Source organism: Salvia splendens, chromosome 15 (genome assembly GCF_004379255.2).
Source record: "Salvia splendens isolate huo1 chromosome 15, SspV2, whole genome shotgun sequence".
Lineage (NCBI taxonomy): Eukaryota > Viridiplantae > Streptophyta > Magnoliopsida > Lamiales > Lamiaceae > Salvia > Salvia splendens.
Genome location: NC_056046.1, coordinates 3,401,751 through 3,424,975, shown reverse-complemented (window position 1 = coordinate 3,424,975; position 23,225 = coordinate 3,401,751). Strand labels below are relative to the sequence as shown.

At 38.3% G+C, this 23,225-nt stretch overlaps 3 protein-coding genes across 8 annotated transcripts; 1 reads left to right on the top strand and 2 right to left on the bottom strand.

Annotated features, from left to right (window-relative positions):
* Positions 1-104: 104 nt before the first annotated feature.
* Positions 105-6,008, bottom strand: LOC121768470 (probable phospholipid-transporting ATPase 8). Of its 2 annotated transcripts, XM_042164996.1 has the most exons (12): positions 5,662-6,008; positions 4,990-5,489; positions 2,880-4,240; positions 2,675-2,785; positions 2,300-2,576; positions 2,107-2,195; positions 1,925-2,033; positions 1,639-1,848; positions 1,402-1,527; positions 1,157-1,255; positions 861-1,052; positions 105-782 (listed from the first exon to the last, which is right to left on the bottom strand). In XM_042164996.1, the coding sequence occupies exons 2-12, from the start codon at positions 5,380-5,382 to the stop codon at positions 225-227; spliced, it is 3,525 nt and encodes a 1,174-aa protein (XP_042020930.1). In that variant the 5' UTR covers positions 5,383-5,489; positions 5,662-6,008; the 3' UTR covers positions 105-224. The 2 variants fall into 2 exon arrangements, with proteins under 2 accessions (XP_042020930.1, XP_042020929.1); XM_042164995.1 differs by having other exon boundaries at positions 4,990-6,008.
* A 4,823-nt stretch (positions 6,009-10,831) lies between these two features.
* On the top strand, positions 10,832-17,991 carry LOC121768243 (serine/threonine-protein kinase BLUS1-like). Of its 5 annotated transcripts, none has more exons than XM_042164668.1 (22): positions 10,832-11,087; positions 12,037-12,120; positions 12,270-12,525; positions 13,130-13,384; positions 13,614-13,738; positions 13,841-13,885; positions 13,976-14,057; positions 14,147-14,215; positions 14,286-14,456; positions 14,569-14,634; positions 14,730-14,798; positions 14,881-14,994; positions 15,101-15,174; positions 15,583-15,804; positions 16,430-16,521; positions 16,618-16,694; positions 16,945-17,067; positions 17,140-17,182; positions 17,269-17,315; positions 17,413-17,474; positions 17,557-17,608; positions 17,719-17,991. In XM_042164668.1, the coding sequence occupies exons 3-22, from the start codon at positions 12,358-12,360 to the stop codon at positions 17,770-17,772; spliced, it is 2,010 nt and encodes a 669-aa protein (XP_042020602.1). In that variant the 5' UTR covers positions 10,832-11,087; positions 12,037-12,120; positions 12,270-12,357; the 3' UTR covers positions 17,773-17,991. The 5 variants fall into 5 exon arrangements, with proteins under 5 accessions (XP_042020602.1, XP_042020599.1, XP_042020600.1 ...); XM_042164665.1 differs by having other exon boundaries at positions 11,941-12,120; XM_042164666.1 differs by having other exon boundaries at positions 11,941-12,120; positions 12,256-12,525.
* A 56-nt stretch (positions 17,992-18,047) lies between these two features.
* LOC121768244 (proteasome assembly chaperone 3-like) lies at positions 18,048-20,968 on the bottom strand. The gene is made up of 7 exons (XM_042164669.1): positions 20,801-20,968; positions 20,490-20,537; positions 20,366-20,412; positions 19,367-19,433; positions 19,214-19,257; positions 19,061-19,118; positions 18,048-18,236 (listed from the first exon to the last, which is right to left on the bottom strand). The coding sequence occupies exons 1-7, from the start codon at positions 20,858-20,860 to the stop codon at positions 18,180-18,182; spliced, it is 381 nt and encodes a 126-aa protein (XP_042020603.1). The 5' UTR covers positions 20,861-20,968; the 3' UTR covers positions 18,048-18,179.
* Positions 20,969-23,225: the final 2,257 nt, after the last annotated feature.

Here is a 23,225-nt window from a genome sequence, read left to right as displayed (position 1 = left end):
TGAATATAAACTTCCTTGCTATAACAACATACACAATAAAAAAATAGGAAAAGATTTTGAATCTTCTCCTAAAAAAACAAAAAAAAACATACACAATAAAAAAATTTGACCAAGAAAAAAACTACCTTGTATACAAACAAAGCTCTCTACAAGACAACTTACAATCAGTTGTAACTGTGAATTGGGCTTCATCAATTTGAATGCCAACAAATTGTCATACTTTACTATTTACATAACAACGTATCTATCTCCCTTAATTTACTCCTTCGATCATCCGAGGTTTCTCTTTGCCATTTTTGGATGATGTCGTGAGGCATAGGAAAGAACTCTGTCTGAACCGTCCTGTACAAGACGTACGGCAGCAGACATGATACAACCGCGAGCAGCGTCCCGAGCCAGAAAATGGGGCTCGGCCCGCAGGCCTCCACAAACACCTGGTAGGCCGTTGTCGAGAACAGAGGCGGGAAAGCCCCGTAGATGAGCAGGAAGGCGTACCAGACCGCGATGCTGCCCCAGATGACGAAGTGCTGCATCCACGTGAAGTAGTTGATCGAGAGGGCCATCTGGCAGTTGACGGCCCACACGACGCACGTGTACATGTAGACCCCGAGCGCTTCGAAGTCGAGCACGCGGCCGTCTTCACGGAAGGCTTGGTGCACGGCGGAACTGGTGGTGAAGAAGAAGACGACGACCGAGCAAATGATCCCATTGAGTATCCATCCTAGAATCCGCGGCCAACTGAAGAGGATGTTTTGTATTCCTTCTTGATATAACTCGGGATTCTGCAAACCCGACTTTCCCGTTCAACGATAACTACTACTATAATTTTGAGACGGGACTAAATCACGGGGGGTTTGTACCTTCAGACAGAGTCGTGGAGAGACGTCCTGATCGAAAACACCGAGTGCGATCACGGGGAGCGAGGTGAAGAATACGTTGTAGCACGACATATACCAATCGTTATAAGCTGGCTGGCCGGAGAAGGAAGCGTAAGCCTCGAACCAGAAGAGAGTGAACCCGAACGCAATGTTCTTGTAAAAGAAGTAGCACACCTGCATTTTTAGTAGAACGACGGAAGGAAGAGCGTCAGATCATCGGTTACCATATACTCTAAAACGAGTCGTGGGAAGTCTCGATAAAGAGAATGGAGACGTACCATCATAGAGATTCGTCGGTAGCACCAGTGGCCATGAACCAACAAAAGGCGTTCCAGAAATCGGAACTGTGCTATGGCAAAGTCACTCGCCATCACAGCCTGAATACACGAGTCAAGTTTTGAAACACGTGGTTGCTAGCTATGTCATAAACGAGTCTAGATCATGCTATAGAGGAATCGGGGCAATGTAGGAAAGATATACAAGAGGGAAAGTAACAAAGACGTAAAACGGGAGCTGAGGTTACCTGCATTCCTTCCACACCGCTGATTCCGACCCCAATATCAGCTTCTTGAAGCATGCCAACATCATTTGCCCCGTCGCCAATAGCCAGCGTCGTCCTGCCCGTACCCTTCTTAACCAATCTTGTAATCTGAATATCTTCAACAGTGACATTACATTATTTGATCCTAGTAAACTCTAAAATTCAAAACAGTACAGAAAAACAACGAGCGTGTTTGAGAAGGATGGAGATAGGACATACAAGGGCTTTCTGTTTAGGTGTGGATCGACAGCATATAACAGAGGCACAACTAACTGCAAGTTGCCAAAACGGACCCTCCAGATCATCGCTCAGAATGAACGACAGTGACTTGCCATCAATTATCAAAGCCAAGAAACTAAAGTGCCCTCCAGACGAACTCAGTAGCAATGTTCCTTGTCTGATTTGGTTCATTATGCTTTTACGCGAAGCCTAGCGTGGCAGACAAGAAGACAAGTTAGAAGGAGGTGTATTTTAAAGACATGTATGGATATTTAGGACCTGTTACCTTTGCAACGGCCTCCTTGTCGCCTTCCCTTTCTAGCTCGATTATTTCTGGAGAGTCTAACGTAATCACAATTTGCTCCATGTCCTCTCGCAGCAAGCTGCAAGCAAACCTACACAAAATCACGGTAGTATAAGACAGCATGTCGCTTTCAATGTAATGGCCACAGTAGCGATTAATATTACCCGATGTTAATGGCTGTCTCCATCTTATCACCTGTTATCACCCAAATCTTGATTCCTGCCTTTTCGAGCCTTTCAATGCACTCGGGAACCTAGAAAGCGCATACGAGTAAATAACATCAAGAACAGATACATCTAGACGAAGACCGTTCACTTCATTGTGAACAAATGAAAGAAAATTAAGTTGGAGAGTGACCCCTTTTTGCAGTTTGTCCTCTACAGCTGTAGCACCGAGGAGAATCAAGTCCCTTTCGATCTTATCAGCCGCCGCCTCGATCAATGCATCTCTGTCGGGACCAACAGTTGCCTTGGCATCCAAAAACTCGTTCTCCCACGAACTGAACTCTTCTTTGCTAAGCTCACGGTATGCAAGTACTATAGTTCGTAACCCTGCTTCAGCATATCTTTGGACATGCTCCATCGTTACAGCCTCGAAATCTTGTGAGTTTTTCGAGAGCCTTTCGAGCATTACACTGCACGCAAGCACAAAATGCATGAGCAAGGAAACAAGAAGCCCATGTCGAAAAACAGGACACTTCTAGTGCATCGATGTCCTCAGAGAGAAATGTACCTGTCAGAGCCCTTGGACAGAAGTAGCAACTGGTTTTCGACATTTCTTACAATCACGGACATCCTTCTCCGACTACTGCTAAACTCCAACACATGGAGAAGCTCGTATGGTCTGTAAAAATAATACCACATAAAGTTAGGATAATATAACACCACATAATAATAAAATTCCCAAAAAGAAGAGTGGAGATTTAAAGAGATTGCACCTGTCAATTTTTTGGTGGCTCTCGTGATCCAATTCGCGCAAAGAGATGTGAGACTGTGTTCTTTCATACATCTCAAAGCCAAGCTCCCGAGCAGCAATGACGAAAGCAGCTTCGTCAGGCGACTCAGCTTCATACAAGATTTCCTTTCTTTCCTCATCGACCTCAGGAATGGCTGTATGGCAGAGTGCCAGAACTCGAAAGAATTTCTGGATCATATCCGCATGAGGCTCATTCACCCACTGACCATTCATGACCCGTTCATCGTAAAAGTTGAAGCCTTTAACCGATTCTCCGGGTGCCATGCCATCGTCACTCTGCAAACTAGCAGATGAAGTGACTTCAGAGTCATCAAGTGCATCTCCTCTTCTCTTTGCAAGAGCCCTCTCCACTTCCGTTAAACCACGGCCATATGCAGTTCCAGCAATCGAACACTTGACGAACTCCATTGAGTTGCACGTCAGTGTTCCAGTCTTGTCAGAGAGTATAGTATCCACTAGACCAAGCTCCTCATTCAAATTCGACGTCTTTGCATTAGCCGGTCCATCTGTTTCCTCATGATACATATTGATATCTTGATTGATAAATATAACTTGCAATACTTTGACTATCTCAATAGATACATATAGGGATATCGGTATCAAATACCCATACAACATAAGCCCGGTCAGGAGATGTAGGAAGGCAGCCATAAATGCATTATTCGGGTCGAAAAATGCAGTTGTCTGGTCTGGTCTAAGATACCACCTCCTCATCTCCCCGTCATCGTCTATATCGTTCTCTGTCATGATTCCAAAGAAGAATGACCCAACGAGAGATACGAAAACTAACAGACTGAAGAGGACATAGACAATTTTATCCATCTTTCTCTCAATCTTACTCCTTTTCGAAGGAGGCTCCATAGAATTCTTCATCACTTTCGTATCATGATCAGTGAAAACAGCCACACCATAGACATAGTCAGTGTTTCGTAACTTAGAATCTCTTAAAAGAAGCTGTTGCAGGGAGAGGGGATGCTGCTTATCGTTATAGTAAAGAGTTCCGACAAAAGAATAAAGATCCTCATTCGGGTCTTCACACTTGATAACGGCTTTAAAGTGCTCAAAGGAATTATCCTCGTTCAGGGTGCATGTAACATCTAAAGCGTGCTTCACCTTTAGATTAGTCTCCCCGTCTAAATTTGTAGTTTCGACATAACAAATCCCATCCTCATAACTCGAGGAGAGAAGCAGCAGATCAGCAGGAAAATGCTCGTCCTTGTGAACTTTTACCAAATCACCGACTCTTAAATTCTTCCATCTCTCCTTCAGGAATCCATGATCTTTATCATAGACTTTAACCCTCCGATTATTGGCCTCTATGTCCTGAAAATAGTTTGTCAGATCAAAATTCATTAAACAGGTCAAGGTGTACTGAGAAACGAGAAACAAGCAAGAGTAATACAACCACCGAAGAAATAGAATAACCTCTATTTCCAATAAAATGCACAAGAATGAATGTTAAATAGCATCACTTTTATGTTTGCAAATAAAATACGAGTTTTTCCAAGTACGACGAGTTGCATTGACACAGATAAATTAGATACTCAAAATGCTCAGTGAACTTAACAGATACTATCACACAATAAACCCTTCTATCTAATGTTTGCAAACAGTTGAGTCATATAGCCTAGTCTACAAAGTTTCTTGATTACAAAAGTACTGCAAAAGATGGATTGGTTTGAAGAAACATCAAGTTTTCATCCCTTTCAATGATTTTTGAAACATTTAAAGTAATTCTCCTATAAAACTGTCACAAGCTTTGGCCTCATCTATCCTTCTCTAGTTCAAACAATTCTACTTATATCACCACCGAAAAAGGAAATTCCACCATCATTCCAATTCTACCAATTGCTGTTCCTGATTGAAGCTACATTGCACAATCGGAAAATAATTCTTCTGCTACACAGCCTCACGCATTCTAGACAAAGCGAAACAAGTAGTAAAATCAACATATGAGGAAGCTCATCCATCCAAAACGAGCAACGAACAATAGCATACAAACAGAGAAATATCCCTACTACAGAAACAAACCAAAAGCAACGAAAAAGGATAAAAGCGATAAGAGTATATACCTGCTTCTTACGCCTCCAATCTTCAACGGCTTCCTTACCAATGGTCGCCCCGATCACCAAGAGCAAAGGCAGAAGCACACTATACGCAGAGTAGGGCGCCAGGGGAGTATAAGACACACAAGCCACCACAAGAAAATATATGTTTGCAACCCTCCTAAACTGCTCAAACAACGACTTCGGGATGAAATTAAGCGCGGTGTACTTGGTGGTCGAGACATAGTTAATCGGGTAACGAGGCAGAATCTGCTCGGGATTATCAGGGTCATTACAATACACCACCCTTGAGTAACCCTTGAGCCCAATTTGACTATGTTCATCTCTAAATGATGATCTAAAGCAAGAAAATGAATACAATCTACTAAACCGAATCCCTTTCTTCCTAGGACTAGCCATATTTCCTTTGTCTCAGACCTTATCCAAATTCATAAAATCAACTCAAATTTGCTCCTCAAATCAACCAATGAGCAGTAGCAATAATTTCAAGAATCCACATTAAAAAGCTGTATAAACAGATCGGCAAATGAGCTGTAGAAGAAATTCAAGAATCCAAGATAATCACAAGAAGAAGAAAACAAAGATGCAGTTACTAAACCCAAATGGGGAAGAAAAAGAAAAGAATTAAATCAGCATCCAACCAAATTGAGCTGTCAAGAAAACCTCAAGTTTCGTTACCCCTCATAAAAATCCACTCTTTACTTTGGTAGCAAGTTCTCGAGGTTTCTTCCCTCCTTCCTTCCGCCATTACGTGATCGCGAGGAGAGAGAAAGGGTCACCGTTGGTCTCTTTCTTGGAGTAATAGAGAGAGAAAAGGTGGGAGTTTGGAGTTAGTTTAGCTTCTTCGTTGACGAATTTGAATCAACAGAAAAGAGCAGGAAATGGGCATGTGGATTGAATGAGGTGAAAAAGTGGGAAAATTGTTCCGTTTTAGATTAGTTAATGATGATCATCAGCTGGCATGATTAAGCGTTGATGTAATCAAGATTTTCATGTCGTGTCGTATTTTTGCTTGCATACTAACTACATTATCGTATTGGTCTTAATTTATGATAAAATGTGACACGACCAATTTTGTATGTGGCTTCTTTTTAGGCTAAAGTATAAATTGGGCTACGTTTATAGACGCAGAAATTTATGCATGAGCCAATGTAAGAGAGTAGAATGATTGTTGCTGACACGACCAGACAAAGATTGCTATTACAATACAAAATTTGTCTTCTGATTTTACCATTGTTTGTACAAGTTAGGTATGTATTGATAATGAAATTTAGACTTGATTTTGAGTTATCGTATCTCGATATAATTTGGTAAGATTAAACGTGAAAAATAATTTCAAAAATAATTTCAAGAGAGTAATGGGATTGTGCCATTGAATAGCACTTCACTTACACTGTTTATCTATTTTAAGCACTTCACTTAACAATTAACACCGTATACATATTGCCTATTGGTATTAAGAAATGCTTAACTTAAACTATTTATTTTTCACATTTTTTAAATGTTTTCATATTTTATGTAAAATTAGTTGTATACTTTAATTAGTAGGCGGAAAAGGTGTACATATCACACGCATTGAATGCTTTATATTTACTTAAACGTAAGCACTAAGTGTTCATTCTCTTACAATCGATAAGCACATACTACGCGCACACGTAGAGTGTGACTCAAATCGCTTGCATTGTCGATACTCTTAATACTCCTAAAAGGCCATTGATACTAGGAGTACTAAGAGCATCAATAATGCAAGCAATTTACGTAACATTCTGTGCATGTATTATGTGCTTATCGATTGTAAGAGAAGAAACACTTAATAGTGCATCATTTTGCTGGACAGATGCAAAAGAAGATGAAAAAATTATTGTATTTGTGAAGAATTAAACAATTTTATACGCTTAGTTCAAATGCCAAATACAAACGATATACTTGCCAAAAACAAGTAAACAACTAAAGAAAAAAGACAATAGGTGGTGGGTTGATATAACTCATGTCATAAGATAGATTGATTAGTTGGCCATCGTGATTGATTGCGCAATCTGGACCGTCCAACGCCACATAAGTTGTTGAATTATGTGGTGCGACTACGACTGTACAACCGTACGGTGACAAGCACTTACACGACTTTGTAATATTCATTTGTTGGAATATACTGTTGGATTAGATTTAAACTTGTTTAAAATTCGGCAAAGTTTGATAAGGTATGTAATACTATTAACTTTTGTATAGTCACAGTTGTTATTTGATAAGTTTACACTTTGATATACTAATAGATACTGTGGTAGTAATATTTTAATGCACTAATGTGTATGTGCGTGAACGTTATATTTTAGAGCAATTAGTATGAGATTTATAGACTTAATGAGCTATTTAGTTTAATAGATTAATATTTTAGGATAAGTTCTCTTATCTAGTCTATAAAAAAACATGCATGTAAGAAGGGAGAAATATTTGAATATAATGAATGTAATTAGCTAATCAAATGTAAAAATAAATTAAGCTAATAAATAACATTAACATGCATGGAAATTTTTTGCTGTGGAGGTACACATGGTATCTTGATAAAGTATATTCCATTATGAATATATCTGTCATATTCATAAATAAGCATCTAAACAGATGCATGGCATATGCACATTTACTTAAAATAAAATTTCACACAATTAATGCATGACTATAAAACTTGTTTAATTTTGCATAGAATTGAGTATTATGATGGTTTTATCAAAACATACATATGATGAAAATGAGAAGTATGAATAATCGCCTATTGACTTAGCTTCATGAATCCCACATAAAATATACCTTATCATTAAATTTATATAGTAATTAATTCCACTTCTAAAGTGATGTTTAAAATTCAAATTATCAAAAATTTGTTGACACCACAAATTTATCTTGGTCAATCAGATTATGTCAGACTAATGTTAGTATCTCCCTCCGTCCCACGTTACTCGCACTTTTAATTTTAGGCCGTAAAGTTGGGATTGATTTTTTAGTGTAATTAAATTAAAATTTTAAGTGTAATGAGACATTACTTAATAAAGAAGCTCTTAACTTAAACTAACATATTAATTAAATGCATTAATTCTAACTTAAAATATAAATAGTGTAAGGAGTTTGTGACGAGCCGAAAAACAACAGTGCAAGTAACATGGAACAGAGGGAAGAGGGAGTACATATTATGATTGTTAAATGCTAGACTCATTTATCAGTAACAAGTTCAATCTTTGATTTTAAGTATGAATCAGTCTTAAAATACTTAGGTCATTTATCTTACTGAGGTGTTTACAAAATAACAAAGAAATTAGTCAATGAAATTGCAATAGATACTCTAATCTTGAAAAAAAATATTATGATTGGCTAAAATAGAATATTGCTATTATATATCCATACATAATATATGAATATATATATATATATGATTATTTGGTAGTGCCTGTGACATGTGTATTAGAAATGAGTCACTAACCCTTAAAGACATTATAAGGGGGATGATTATCCATACTTATATAAATAAGTTAGGATCATCACCAAGTCGATGTGGGGCAAGATTTAAGAGTTTTAACACCCTCTCTCAAGTGTGGGCCGGAATGACACATCAGACTTCCATCACGTGGGTAGGCAAGAGAAGAGATAAAGATATAAATCCATCATCGACTTGGGCACGCTCTGATACCATATTAGAAATACGTCATTCACCTCTTAAAAGACCTTATAAGGGGGAGGGTTATCCATACTTGTATAGACATGTCAGGATCATAACCAAGTCGGTGTGAGACAACATTTAAGAGTTTTAACATGATGCATGTGTGTATTTGATCATATGGTAATAATAGGTACAAGATGACAATTACGAGCACTTGCCACATTTACTCACTTTACAACATTATGCAACAATATTAGGCAGACATGTAAACATGTTTAAAATTTCAATTGACTATAGAAAACCAATTAGTCCATATGCATAACAAAAATATTATGTGTAAGAAATTTTTTTATTGTGAATTCCTAATGCGTGGCAGGCAAAGGGGTCGGTAAAATTGGGCCGTCTTATTTGACGAAGTGAGACCACGTGCTTATCGGGCCAACCCGTCGTTGTCGGTGGGCCCTCTACGGAAAATAGAACAAATCAACTGCATGGGAATTATTGCAATCAGAAAGAGTAATCAGAAAATAGTAGTAATATTTCTGTCTCCTTTTTATAACAAAAGTTAATTTCTCTCCTATTTTATTAAAAGCTACGCATTTTATTTCTTAACCTTAAGGCTCATTGAAATGGTACAACGGGACACTAATTACTCAATATATTCTCTTTGTTCGTCATAAAGTATTTTTTTTTTCATCGAGATGTTTGTGATTACATGTTTTGTTTTATTTTTACTGTATTTAGTAAATAGGACTAAAATTTTACTAATTTATATACTACTCATATATTTTCATAGTTTTGGGGAACAACATCTTATAGAAAAAAACTAACTACGTACATGATTGCAATTTCTCGTCATCTCAATTGTTTTACCGTTAATTCAAAACAATCTTTTGGAAAATGTTGTTACTCGTCATAAGCCCAAAATAATTTTAAATCGTGCCCCGTTTAAAGGAAATTACTGATATTGTTAACAAAGCTAAGTGGGGCCACTTATATCCAATAAGCATACATGAAGTTCTTGGGCTATTGCCCGATATTGTTTCCTGATTTATTTGACTATCTTTTATTTCACTTTTCTTAAATTGTATTATCTAAATCAGAGGATCAGATTTAAAACTTTGCAGCAATACTTAGATATTGTCATAATAAATAAAGTATTAGAGATGAAAAGGACGTTCGAATAATATATACTTACATATTACTACATGTTTTATAATATTGTGGGTCATAATGTCATTATAGCCTGACTAGAAAAAAAAAATGGAAAACAAGTTTTTGAGTTTGTCTGTCCACCAAACCACTTTCTGCTTTTATTGGTTTTAAAATACTAATCATCCCACTAAGATTTTGAACATATTCTTTACTAAATTACAACCTTACTACTAAAATGTGGTTATAGTATTAATGGGTAATGAGAAATAGTAATTGTTAACTAGTAAATGAACAACATCCTCAAATGTCAACCGTATAAGAAATTTTATTTTTTAAAACTTAATTAAATAATTGTAATATACATATACGAATATAAGATTAACTTATAGTGTGAGTGGATGAACAATAATTGCGACATCTCATGTGATTCAATTATCATTATGCTCTCCACACCACGTTGATCACTAAGTTAATGAAGTTTAGTTTAATAGTATTTTATTCATTGTTAATCAATATAAACCAGCCACTTTAGCGTTGAGAATGTGAAAGCGCACAAATTTCTTTAATTTAATAAATATTCAAATTCAATCGATATATGCCATTTCGGCACGTTTCACTAATATATGTCACCTAGTATTGATATATACGTATTTAAACCCAACATAGATGGTTGGAAAACTATGCCATCTCTCCCAATTGAATGGAGTATAAAATTGTGGTAGTATTGCATGTAAAGTTAAAATCACACGTACAATTTTCATTTCTCTACAAAATTAATGAGTCATGTGGTAGGGTTCAATTGAATGAATTAGATAAGATTGAGTCTTAATTTGATAAGATAAAATGTAATTTAAAATTAACTTTATTACGGTTTTACTCTAAATAATCTCGAGTCAATTCAATATCGGAACAACTAAACCCGAGCAATCGCCCGGTTGAGCTGAGTTGACTAGTAAACGAGATTCATACCGCGGGACCACATGGGGTGCGACTCTAGCGATACAGTTGTCGCTCTGCTTATCAAATAAACGAAAGTTGATTCCCTTAAAAAGGGAGCAACCAAATAATCCATTCCAATTGTTACGTTTGTCATACACTAGAGCTACTGCTTCTAAAGTTGCGCAATATACGCGATATTCTATTGCTACATACGTATTCAGTTGACAATTTGAGATCGTTGTTGCTCAATAGCGGAAGTTCTGCCATCGCCGCCGCAGACGGCGTATCTTCTCGCCGGTGTTCGGATTCCGCCGTTGATCAGGCTTTGGAAATCGTCGCATTCCGCGATTCTCCGGAACCCTAGGTCAGTCTAAATAGGAGATGAACTGCTTATTAATCTGCATAGTTTTTTTTGTTGGATTTGTAGCGATAATTGTGTTTATATTGTTATTTTAACTCTGTCATGATGCACGACGGAGTTGTTTTGCATATCTTCGAATAGAAACAATCGTGATATTCTGCATTTCGAGCTTATGTTAGTTGGAATTTTAGCTATAATTGTGCTAGGATAGTTATTTTCACTCTGTTCTGATACCGGTTGCAGTTATTTGGTTTTTTTAATCTTATGGAAAATAAAATCCTCTGAATTTGTCATGTTGCTGCTTAAAATGTTTCAGATTCTCCATTTTCAGATCATGTTACTTGAACTTTTAGCTGAAGTGCAGTCATGTATGTTAATTTGGTGTCAGAACCAATCTGGTGAAGGAACGGAGTACTTAGTTATTTTTAGTAAGTAACATAAATATCTTATTGGCATCGAACTATGCTGCGGTTGGCCTTCATGTAACCGTTTATTCATGTGGCTGTTAAGCTTCGTCGTATGAAGATGTTTTGTCCATTTTATGTGAAGTTGGTTGCGCTGCTGTTGAAGTTGCACACTTCATTTTTTTTCTTCACCATGTGGTCTGTGCATATATTGATGCATGCAACTTCAGTTCCTTCTCAACCATGAGTCATGAATGATAACATTATCAGTTTCAAGTGGCCTTTAGTGGGACCTGCTATTTGCTGAACATGTGCAGATGATCAGTTATCAATTGTCAGAAGTGTTCTTCCCCAGCATTTGGCCCTACTATAAGTTATAACTAAATGACCCCATGCCATCATAACTTGTATTTTCTCAACAGTTGTTTATTTGGTTTTTATAAACTGTGCAGATCTTATTGTATCATGCTTTACTGAAAGCAGGCTTGGTGTTTGACTGAAATTTGCAAGAGGATTACCTTTATGATCATATCTTTTCTCATCTGTAGAAGTTTACAAGTTATCACTTCTTTAAGGGCTGGACAGCACTGCAAGTTACTAGCAGTTGCAGGGGGAGACTTGACGTGACTGCGGTCAGGCTTCACTTGCTAATTTGACCTTCCTATTTTTCTCGATGCATCATCAGATTGATATTCTCTGAGCACAAACTCTTGAACATTTTTGCACATGAGGAACAATGCTAACTTGTTTAAATAACCATAATATAGTACTTTTTCACCAGCCTCCATTGCAACCAGTGAGGGGAATTTTACTACATCAGCAAGGTGTAGCCGTGTAGAAGATTCAACAAAATAAAGAAGCAGAAAATCATGAAGCAGCCATCAGAGAAGAAATTCCCCCTTACTGCTAAAGATTACAAGTTGTGTGAGGAAATTGGAGAAGGGGTCAGTGCTACTGTTTATAAAGCACTCTGTTTACCGCTTAATGAGAGTGTTGCAATCAAAGTTCTTGATCTTGAGAAGTGCAATAATGACTTGGTAAGTCCTTTTCACCTCTATCTGGCGGAAGATCCTCTTTTGTAAAATACTGTGTACAATTGTGTAGCAATTTGATTTTTCAGCTGTTCAATTGTGCCACTTGTCATTTGTTGAATTCACCCATATTTACTTTGGATAAGTTCATTGTTTGTTTGCAGGCCCATTTAGTAATCTGTCCCTGCTTGAAATGTTCTCATATTTGTTTGTTTAGTCTTCATATTAAATCTGTTCTGTAGCTGCTGAACTTACAAAAAATACATAGTATTTCATGCAGATTTTCATGTTTGTATAGTTGAGCTCCTGTCTTTTACCTCATATGGATACACAGAAAGCTTTGAGTCATGAATATTATCACCTTATAAAAACTCATTATCGTGGAATTATTTAAATTTTGCAATGGTGGGTGGGGATAGGATAGGACCAGATTAGAGTAAATAAGACATTTACACACCTAAAATTCTAGGCCTGGCTAAGGTGTCAATATTTCTAGGGAGGCTTACTATAGTTGTGCTTGTTAAGCATTGTTACTCTGCACACTTGCAATTTGTGCAGTATATTACATCTTTCTTTTGACTTTCTCCTGTTGGGTTATTGAATGAAATAGGATGGCATCCGGCGAGAGGTACAAACAATGATTTTGACTGATCATCCGAATTTATTGCAAGCTCACTGTTCCTTCACTGTGGGCCATAACCTATGGGTTGTGATGCCATACATGGGAGGGGGATCTTGCCTTCACATTATGAAATCAGCTTATCCCGAAGGTTTTGAGGAACCTGTTATTGCAACAGTATTGTGTGAGGTTCTTAAAGCTCTGGTGTATCTTCATGCCCATGGACATATTCACAGAGATGTAAAGGTATGCCACATCTATCTCATAGGCTATTATGTGTCATTTATTTTTACAGTTCAAACACTATCGCAGTTACTAATATAGAATCATTGGGTAATTTGGTACGCAGACAATCCTCATAACGTTCAGATTTATTTTCTGATACCTGAAATTGAGCATCCTCTTTACTTTATACAGTTCAGGAACTATGTGCCTTCTGGTATATGGTTGATGTGCTTTTTCCTCTTAATTGCAGGCTGGTAACATATTGATTGATACTAATGGTTCTGTCAGATTAGCGGACTTTGGAGTTGCTGCTTGCATGTTTGATACCGGTGATCGCCAGCGTTCAAGAAATACTTTTGTTGGAACCCCATGCTGGTACATTATCCCCCCAAAAACAATTCTCAGTTTCTAGGTGCACGCCATTTGCAATACATGCTAGCTAGCGTTTGACTTCAAAATTTATTTTGATTTGATCAGGATGGCTCCTGAAGTCATGCAGCAATTGCATGGATATGATTTTAAGTATGTATTCATGGAAGAATTTTTGGTCAATTCTTTTCTTTGATATATTTATGTTTTTAATTCTTTATGCAAAATATTTTCCTATGACAGAGCAGATATCTGGTCGTTCGGAATAACAGCACTTGAACTTGCTCATGGACATGCACCATTCTCCAAGTATCCACCAATGAAGGTTTAGATCTTTTTTCCCTATATCTATCTCTTGCTCTCAAATATGCAGAGAATTCAGTTTGCTCGTTCTTCTATTATATAAAATTGCAGGTTCTGCTGATGACCTTGCAAAATGCTCCACCAGGACTGGACTATGAAAGAGACAGACGCTTTTCGAAGGTTTATCTTTTTTTAGAAAAATTACAATGTCGAATCTCTCACATTGCTACTGAACTACAGAATTTTGCAGTCTTTCAAAGATTTGGTTGCTGCTTGCTTAGTAAAGGATCCGAAAAAACGTCCCAGCTCTGAAAAGCTTTTGAAGCACCCTTTCTTCAAACACGCTAAGACAGCTGATTATTTGGCTCGTGCTATCCTCGACGGTCTATCCCCACTTGCTGAAGGTTTTAGGAATCTTAAGGTCTCTTGCTTGCCTTATTTTCGTGCTTGGTTTTTCCTTTTGTTTTGCATGAATTGTATTTTGCTTCATTATATTGGTTAAGACTCTGTAAAGAATCATTTACATTTTTCAGGCTAAAGATGCAGAACTTCTTATGCAAAACAAGTCATTATATGAGGACAAAGAACATCTATCGCAGGTAAGGAATCATTTAACCCAATCATGAAACTGTTTGGACAGAGATTATACAGAATCTTGAATGTTGACATGTTGTCATGAGTTGTTACTATGCAGCAAGAGTACATTCGAGGTGTCAGTGCATGGAATTTCAATCTGGAGGATCTAAGGAATCAGGCTGCCCTTGTATACCAACTTTCTTCTGATCACTTGGCTATGGTTAAATTTTAGCACAATATTCACTAAGGTCAATGTTTGTTAATCGCAGATTGAAGATGACCCTGCATCATGTTCAGAAGACTCAAGTATGGGATGGAAACACATCAATGGTCAGAATGATCTCAACCAGCCAAATAATTCTAGTGCTGCTTCTCATTTGGAAGTATGATTGTATTTGATATCCTTACATGCTCTGTGGCATTTTTTTTGCTATATTCCCCCTTTAGGTCTTTATTCTCATCGATATATTTTGTTTCCTATGTTCATAGGATGAGCTCAATGACATCGATGATTTGGAGAAGTCATTGGCTGCATTTCCTATAAAACCTCTACAGGCTCTCAAGTAAGCCACCCAGATGTGCTTTTGTTTCCTTGCTACCTTAAATAATGCTTCACCATATCTCTGTCTATCTGTTGGTAGCTGCTAGTTGCCGATGTTGGATGGTTCCACAGTGGGCTTATCCGATGCAGATTTTCTAATATAGAGTAGTCAGTTCATTAAAAAATCTCAAAAGCTACAAAAGTGTATTCATATCCATCAGCTACTAACTTTTGTAGATAATAAACTTTATTCTTATTCTCTTTTATTTTTCAAGTAAGTCTCTTCCCTAAATAAAATAAGAACAAGTAATATCCTTTTTGTCCATGTTACTCAGCCCTGAGGTTGAACTCATCCCTTATGTTCGGATTCATTTATTGTTTATTAGTCGATTATATATGAGGAGATTTATTGTAGACTTATTGAATGCAGAGGTTGTTTTGATGTACATGAGGATGACCCTGGTAGTCCAAGTTCCGCCCACTTAGACTCCGAACAACAAAGCCAACAACAGCCATTGACAACTGCTGCAGATGAAGAAACGGCAAAAAATGACGGTGGAGATTCTCGTCTATGTCTTAAAAGAATTCCCAGCATCCCTGTACTGCAGGAAAATAGCCTCCCTGCTAAAAGTTTAAATGGTGATGGAGACAGGTATATTCTCCTCTCTTGAGTAATGCAATTTTATTTTCCAAATGTAAAAGCTAACTACAGGTTTTCTTTAGATATTTATTTTAAACTTTGATTAGTTCTTCTCGGATATAATCCTACTTAATTGAGTTACTATGAATTCCTTTCTATTTTATCATTTAATTTGCTTCCCATGTGGGTGTGTTGGGGATGGGCCCTGTGGGGGATGGCGATGCAGGGGAGTTGGGGTCGCAGGAGCAGGGTATGTTTGGGGGAAAATGAGGGTTGTTGCTAGTGAAATCGCATTATTATTTCTTTGGAGTTTGGTCCATCTCTTGTTTTTAGCTCCAAACTAGAAAATTCTTTCATAGAAAACTCCGTGACTCTCCTACCTTGAAGACTTGTTTACATCCACACTTGCACTCCTGTTACCTTGTTGGTGAAAATTCAGTGTCCTAACTAATTTATTCTTAGAGGTGAGTCTTTGAACTTTTTGACTGCTTGTTTAACTTTAGAAGCATTGATAAAAATCGAATGTCCAGCATTCAGAATCTAACTGGTTAAAGCATTCATCGTATACACGTGTTTCTCAAGTAGTTTGACATACTACAATCGGCTTTTGAGATGCTGATTTTTAATTTTTATGAAGGGAAAATATGCCACAGAGATACCAGGTGGAGCGAAATTGTAGTGGTCCGCTGCAGAATCGTCAAAGAAAAGATTTCAATTATTCTGCGCCCGGTAGTTCATTATATAATCACCTACATCAGCCTGAGCTTTCTATTAATTTTTTTTCGAGTGCTAATTACCACACCCATATTTTAAATGTAAATCCAGGAGAGGATGCATCAGAAGGGGCTGTGGTCGAGCGCAGAGGGCGGTTCAAAGTAACTTCAGCAGATGTGAATATCAAGGTATCAAAACCTTTCTTTGAATATCCAACCTTCTGGAGTGATATATTCACGAAAATGTTTGAATCATCATTAACTGTATCCTCTTCACATTGTTGAGGCAAGGATCCGGGATAGTCAGATAGTATGAATGAGTATGATGTAGATTCTCCTACGGAGTATATCAGTCAAGCACACCTTTAAAATTATACACTACTTAGCTCAGATTTCAGTTTTTAGGACATTTTGTAACTACTGTTCTTATCAAATCCAGGATCCGGTGAACCATGTTAACTCGATTTCTGGTGGTTCTGCATTCCCAACGAATTCTAGTGTCTTGAATGCTTCAGTTCTCCAGTCATTGCAGTGCATATTGCAGCATAATACAATCAAAAGAGTAAGCCCCGCCTCAACTTTTTGCAATTTATTTGCTCATCTTTTGCTCATCTGTCCCGTCTCTTCTTTTCAGGATGGACTGCTCAAAATGATCGAGTTTGTGGAACAAACATCAGGTAAGAATAAACAAAAAATATATGCATGACCCGTATGATGCTCCTTTACCTTCCCCCCCATCAGCTTAGATATCGGCTCTTTGCAGGAAATGCTAGTGAGTCAACAGATGCAGGAATAACCGACCTTTTGCAGGTAGAGTTGCTTAAGTCAAAAAATTCACCAATTTCTTGTCAAGATCTCCTTTCATTCAGAAGAAACAAACTGAAACTGTGTTTTGCTGTTTATGCAGATGAACCCTAGTTCAGCAAGGGAACGCGAGCTGCAAGCTCAAGTGATTCAAATGCAACAAAGGTATGAAACCAAAATCACTCATGCACACTGATTTTGTCTGGATTTAATGTCCTACCATGCTGAATTGATTTTCGAATATCAGTGTCGGAGGTATGGTTGAGGAACTACAGAGACTCAAGGCTAAGAACATGAAGGTTCGTCTTTGGTTCTTCGTTCAAAGGACAAAATTGCCCTGAACCTGATCTCTGTTCAAATACATGTGTATGTCATAATAACTTGCTGGAGTTTGATGGATTCTTTGCAGTTGGAACGAGAACTATTCATGATGCTCAAGAAAGATGACAAGATACCAGAATAATGAGAGAAACGAGGGAAGCTCATGATTCATCAAATTTATCCTCTGTTTTGCTCTAGGAAATTTTCCTGTGTATATACTTCCAATGCAGTTTTGGTTTGTATGCTGAGGTTTTGTGTTCATTGTGAGCTTGGTCCAGTAGTTTGTTTGACATTACAATCATGAGTTGCTGCAGTTTCTTAGTGGAGATACCACTTCATTGTGTTGAAGCATTTTTATCAAGTTTTTGCATATTAATTAACGGTTTCCTTCTTCCAAAATGAGATTCCAGACAGATATTACATATAACACCAAGTTTCTAGATGGAAGTGAAAAATGTATGAATATAGAGTTAACGTCATATTCAAAATTAAGGTTTCTAAATTAACAAACACTCGGCCTTACAAGTCCAATATGGCAGGATGATCGAGTTAAATTACCTCAGCGAGTTTCTCGGTTACAGCTGAAACTATTGTCTTCAATATCCCCTGCGCGTAGAAAGGAAAAGATGCAAAAAGTAAAACATTAAAATATAACTCCCTCCGTCCACCAATATAAGGCCAAGTTTGACTGGGCACGGGTCGAGTTTTAAGAAATGTAGTGGAAAGTGAATGGAAATGGTTAGTGGAATGTGAGTTCAACTTTTATGGAGTATATTCATTTTAGAGTAAAGGTCAATCTTGGTCCTAAACATATGTCAAAATACGAATTTGGTCCAAAACATTCACTTTTTGAAAAACATGTCCATAACAAATGAAATCATTGTCGCAGTGGTCCTTTTCTTACGGTTCCGTCAAAAAACTAACAATCATGCCACCGTGCAATTAGCGTTGACCGTTAGTTTTTTTACGGAACCATAAAAAAATAACTACTTCGGCCATATTTTCATTTGTTATGGACCTGTTTTTCAAAAAGTGAATGTTTTGGACCAATTTCGTATTTTGGTCATATATTTAGGACCAAAATTGACCTTTACTCTTCGTGTTATAATGAAATGTGAGTGAAATAAAGTTAGTGGAATGTGGAGTCCATTACCGAAAATAGTAAAAAAACAAATGGGACATTATTGGTGGACGGGCAAAAATGGTAAAATGGGGCGTTTATTGGTGGACGGAGAGAGTACTATTATAGTTGCCTAAATGGCCATATTTTTAGGTCAAATGTTGGATTAAGCCACAAGTCCACAACTTCTGATCGTTTTTTCAAGTGTTCGAAAACATACGGACACATTAAAAAATGCTCAAAGATTGGGATATATGCTGAAATTTGACATTTAATTTTATAGTAGATATAAAAGAGGGTGCAATCATACCACTGAATGATCTCTCAGACCAAGGGACAAGACTAATGTTTTTGATGATCCGGAGTTGCTGCAAATGTAGTAGAAATTATGCAGCGGTTGTTGATTGCAAAGCAGCAATAGTGCAAAAATGAAATGATGCATCAGATTGGTATCACAAAATACCTTATATGTTCAATCAACTGTCGAGCACAGGCGGTGAGCATGGGCTGCGAACAGTCACCTTATACATCAGTATGACAAAGTACTATCTCCTTAATAGAAGCAACAAGATCCCTCAACTTAATAGAAAGACACTTTTAATGAAGATCCACTTACCTCATCTCGTTTACCAAATACTACAGAGATGCTGTAAGTTGGATCAGTTGTAACCCCTCCCTCTTTCCTGATAGTCAACAAAATGTTTGCTAATTTCCATCAAAGTCTGCAGTTCTATCTATAAATGTTTGGAAGAAAAATATAAAGCAGATATGAATAAAAGAGGAAGTAGAAGCAGACAGAAAGCCATATACGACAAACACACCCATACATGTCATGGACAATGATCGGGTAATAGAATCACACGCAGGACTCTATGTGTGTGGGAATAGTAGTTTTGATTTGCAAAAATACAATCTCAAAATTCTCATAATTACTTAATGCTTATGAAGCACTCTGTTAAAGCTTAACAATTAGCTGAAGCTCGATCCTATTATGAGCTTTGCTTAGCATCTTGGAGGACAAACAAAATTCCAATCTCCCGCCCAATAAGTTGAATATACAAAAACATCAAGACAAATCCAGATCTATATAAGCAGTTTGCCATTAATGAAACATGGAATAGATCACACTCGGTAACATTGTCAAGTTATGGCCTCATTTTACCAATACATTACTCAACATTTCATGAGTGACTAATTGTGATCCATAACTAGGTTCTTGAGTTCATATGGTCAGTTATTTCTGATGCATTACCTAAACGCAAAGGATCAACCTTAATTTCCAATTTTCTTAGACTAACAGTCTCACATTTCACAAAGAGTAGTGCAATATACGAACTGATAGTCTGATACTGCTACAAGCGCAATACAAACGAAAATGGTTAATGAATCCTTCTTTACTTAATATAACCAAAATTAATTAAATGCTATGAAAATCCAGTCACTATCAAATTCTTTAAAGCATAAAGGTCAAGCAAATCGGCCTTCTCACGGAAAAGTAAATTAAGGCAGTGCAATCACATTTTTTTGTCAAAATTAACTAAAGAAACGCAGGCTCTTCTTCACATCGAAATTATACTTAATACTAGAATCTAAAGCAATGTTACTATGCCAATACCTAGCTTGCAATATAGTTCCCATGCTTCCAATCTGAGTTGCCATGACCTGAAATAAATCAAAATATCAACACAACTCCAAAAATACCTTAATTTCAAAATTTTGAAATTAAACTAAAATCTCACAAGAATATGATCTTCGTAACTGCTTACGATAATATCCGTCTTATGTCCCTGTATACAATTAAACACGACGGTAAAAATCATTCAATTAATAACGAATCAAGCATACTGAAATCACAGCATCCAAAAAATGGAGGCGAAAAAGATTTCAACTCATAGATTGTTTATCTCGAGTAATTTTCCGTCTAAATTTGAGCTCAATTACGCAAAAAAAAAAAAAAAAAAAAACTCGCACAACTAGAACCACTGAAATTCAATACACCAATAAATAAGCAAATATCTCAGAAAATTAAAGCAGAAGAAACAGAAATTACATTGATATCTAAACATAGCGAGGTGTTCGGAACGGGAAAAGCAGGATCCGACGATCTCATTTGCGCGGAATTTCGGAGTTCACGAATGTTTTACCGAAGATTTTTTTTAGGGGTTTAGTTCAACAAATAAGTTGAGCATTCGCGCGGTTCGGAACCGAACCTGAATTGGTTTTAATACCGAACCTGAATATGTGTCAAAAACCTCAATCGCAGAATTTTCAATCATTTCTATCTAATCAAATTTATAAATAACATCAAATTGCAACATAAGTGTGCATATCATCCAAAATTAACAGTTCCAAACTTCCATACGTTATAGTAAGTGTAAAAGAGCATTAGCAATGGGGCGCCCTATGACGCGCCACGTCAGCAGTTTTATCCTCCTACCTCCCCACCTGCAGAGGGGCGCTCTAAGGCGCGCCCTATGGCGCGCCACATCATCATTTTATTGTTTTGTTTAATTAATTTAACTGTTTTCAAATAACAAGTAACGAGTAAATAAAAAACGGTCTAAATAACAAACGGCGAAGTTTTAATAAAAAAAAGTTACATCATTGAACTAATAAAAAAAAACTAAGTCGGACCAATTCCCAACTTCCGACGCAGCTCATCGAGTAACGCCCGGAGATATTCGGCTTCGTCGGGGTCGGTACACTTCTTGATGGCCCTGTGCGTCTGCAACATCGTCCTTGCCATCGACGCTATTGCTAACGACTCAAACGCGGTGGCCGTCTGGGTAGGAAGCTCTACCGGGACCGGAGCTTGGGTTGCAGCGGTCGACGATGAGGTCGCGGTCGCCTTCCCCTTGGCCTTCGCAGCCTTGACGCCGGGAGTACGCCGGAAGGACACCGATGTGCCGGAACTCCCTTCATCCACATACGTCCGGTTGAGGTCAACCGGGTGGTTGTCGCTGCCGCTGCCGCTGCTCGTGTAATCACCAGCTTCAGTGGTCTTCGTCCTCTTCGGCGCACTAGTGTGCAGAATTCCACCTTGGAACTTCTGCTTGTCCCTCAAGAGCGCCCAGATGGCCTCGTGCTTGAAGTCGTCGTACATCGACCGGTACGACAACAGCGCTTTAGCGCGCACGTCGCTCGCGCTCTCGCCGCTCCCCTGTGACCGCGTGAACTTCTCGAACTCCGCCGCGTACAAGTTCACTTGCTTCTTGACTTGATCCCAGTGCTTGCAGAGTTGCTCACGCTTGCGCTTGTACGCGGTCGGCGGCTTCACCTAATTGTAGAGGTCCGCGATGCGTTCCAGTACGCGATCTGTCGCTGGTTGTTCGCGAATATCGGATCTTCCGATATATCTACCCAACACCGAGCCAAGGTGAGAGTTTCGTCGTCGTTGTAGTTCGTACGGCCGGGGGCGTACTCACGCAATCACCGGGAGGCGGCAACTTCTGCGCCCGCTGCCGGTTCCGCTTCTTTCTGGCTGGGGCGGAAGCGGTCGAGGCGGGGTCGGGATCGGCCGCTGCGGTTGGGCGGTGCGGAGACGGCTCCATGTCAGACAACTCATACGATTCCGTACTGAAATCGGGATCGTAATGGGCGTTGGTGTCGAACGAACGATAATCGCCGGGTTCTGTACCCGACCAATGCGCCCCTGCGCTAAACGTAGAACTATTGGGGCTTGAATCCATTTCGTAGTAATTATGTAATTGTAAGTTTCGAAAATGAAATCGAGTGAAATGAAATGTTACAAATGAACGGTATTTATAAAAAATGAAACCGCGTGCCATCGTCCGCGGTTGATCGTCCGCGACCTCCACAATGGGGCGGATGATGGCCATCGTCCGCGATTGCCGCAATGGGGGGCACGATGGCCATCGTCCGCGCTATCCTCCGCGACCGAAGTATAGGGCTCGACTATCATCCGCGCCCTATGGCGCGCACCCGCAATGGGTGCGGACGATGGATGGCGCGGACGATGCGTGCCATCGGGCGTGCCATCGTCCGCCCATTGCGGATGCCCTAAGCCTTTTTACTAACTGACCATATCATAGAAACAGCAATAATTGGAATCTATTAGATGAATATAGAGAAATTTTTCTATATGTTCATTGCTTTGTATCTATAGGAGCTGCAAAATTTTTAAACCCAAAAAATACAGATAATTGGGCCTTTTAAAGGTGTATGTCTACTTCTGTATATGTAAAATGTATTACTCCTATTTGTAGTGATTTGTATTATTTTAAGACTTCGCATATAAAATATTTTTGTTAAGGAATATAACTAAATATTACAAACGACAACTGATTATAATTTGTAAAATTCTTAATTATCATCTACCAACGCGAGCTGCTTAAGAGCATCCACAACGGTGGTGGGAGTGAAGGCCGTCGTCCGTGCCAGCGGCGAGCAGGCGACGTGGCGGCTTATGATTGGGCAACGACATAGCCGTTGCCTTTGAATTATTTTTTTTAATT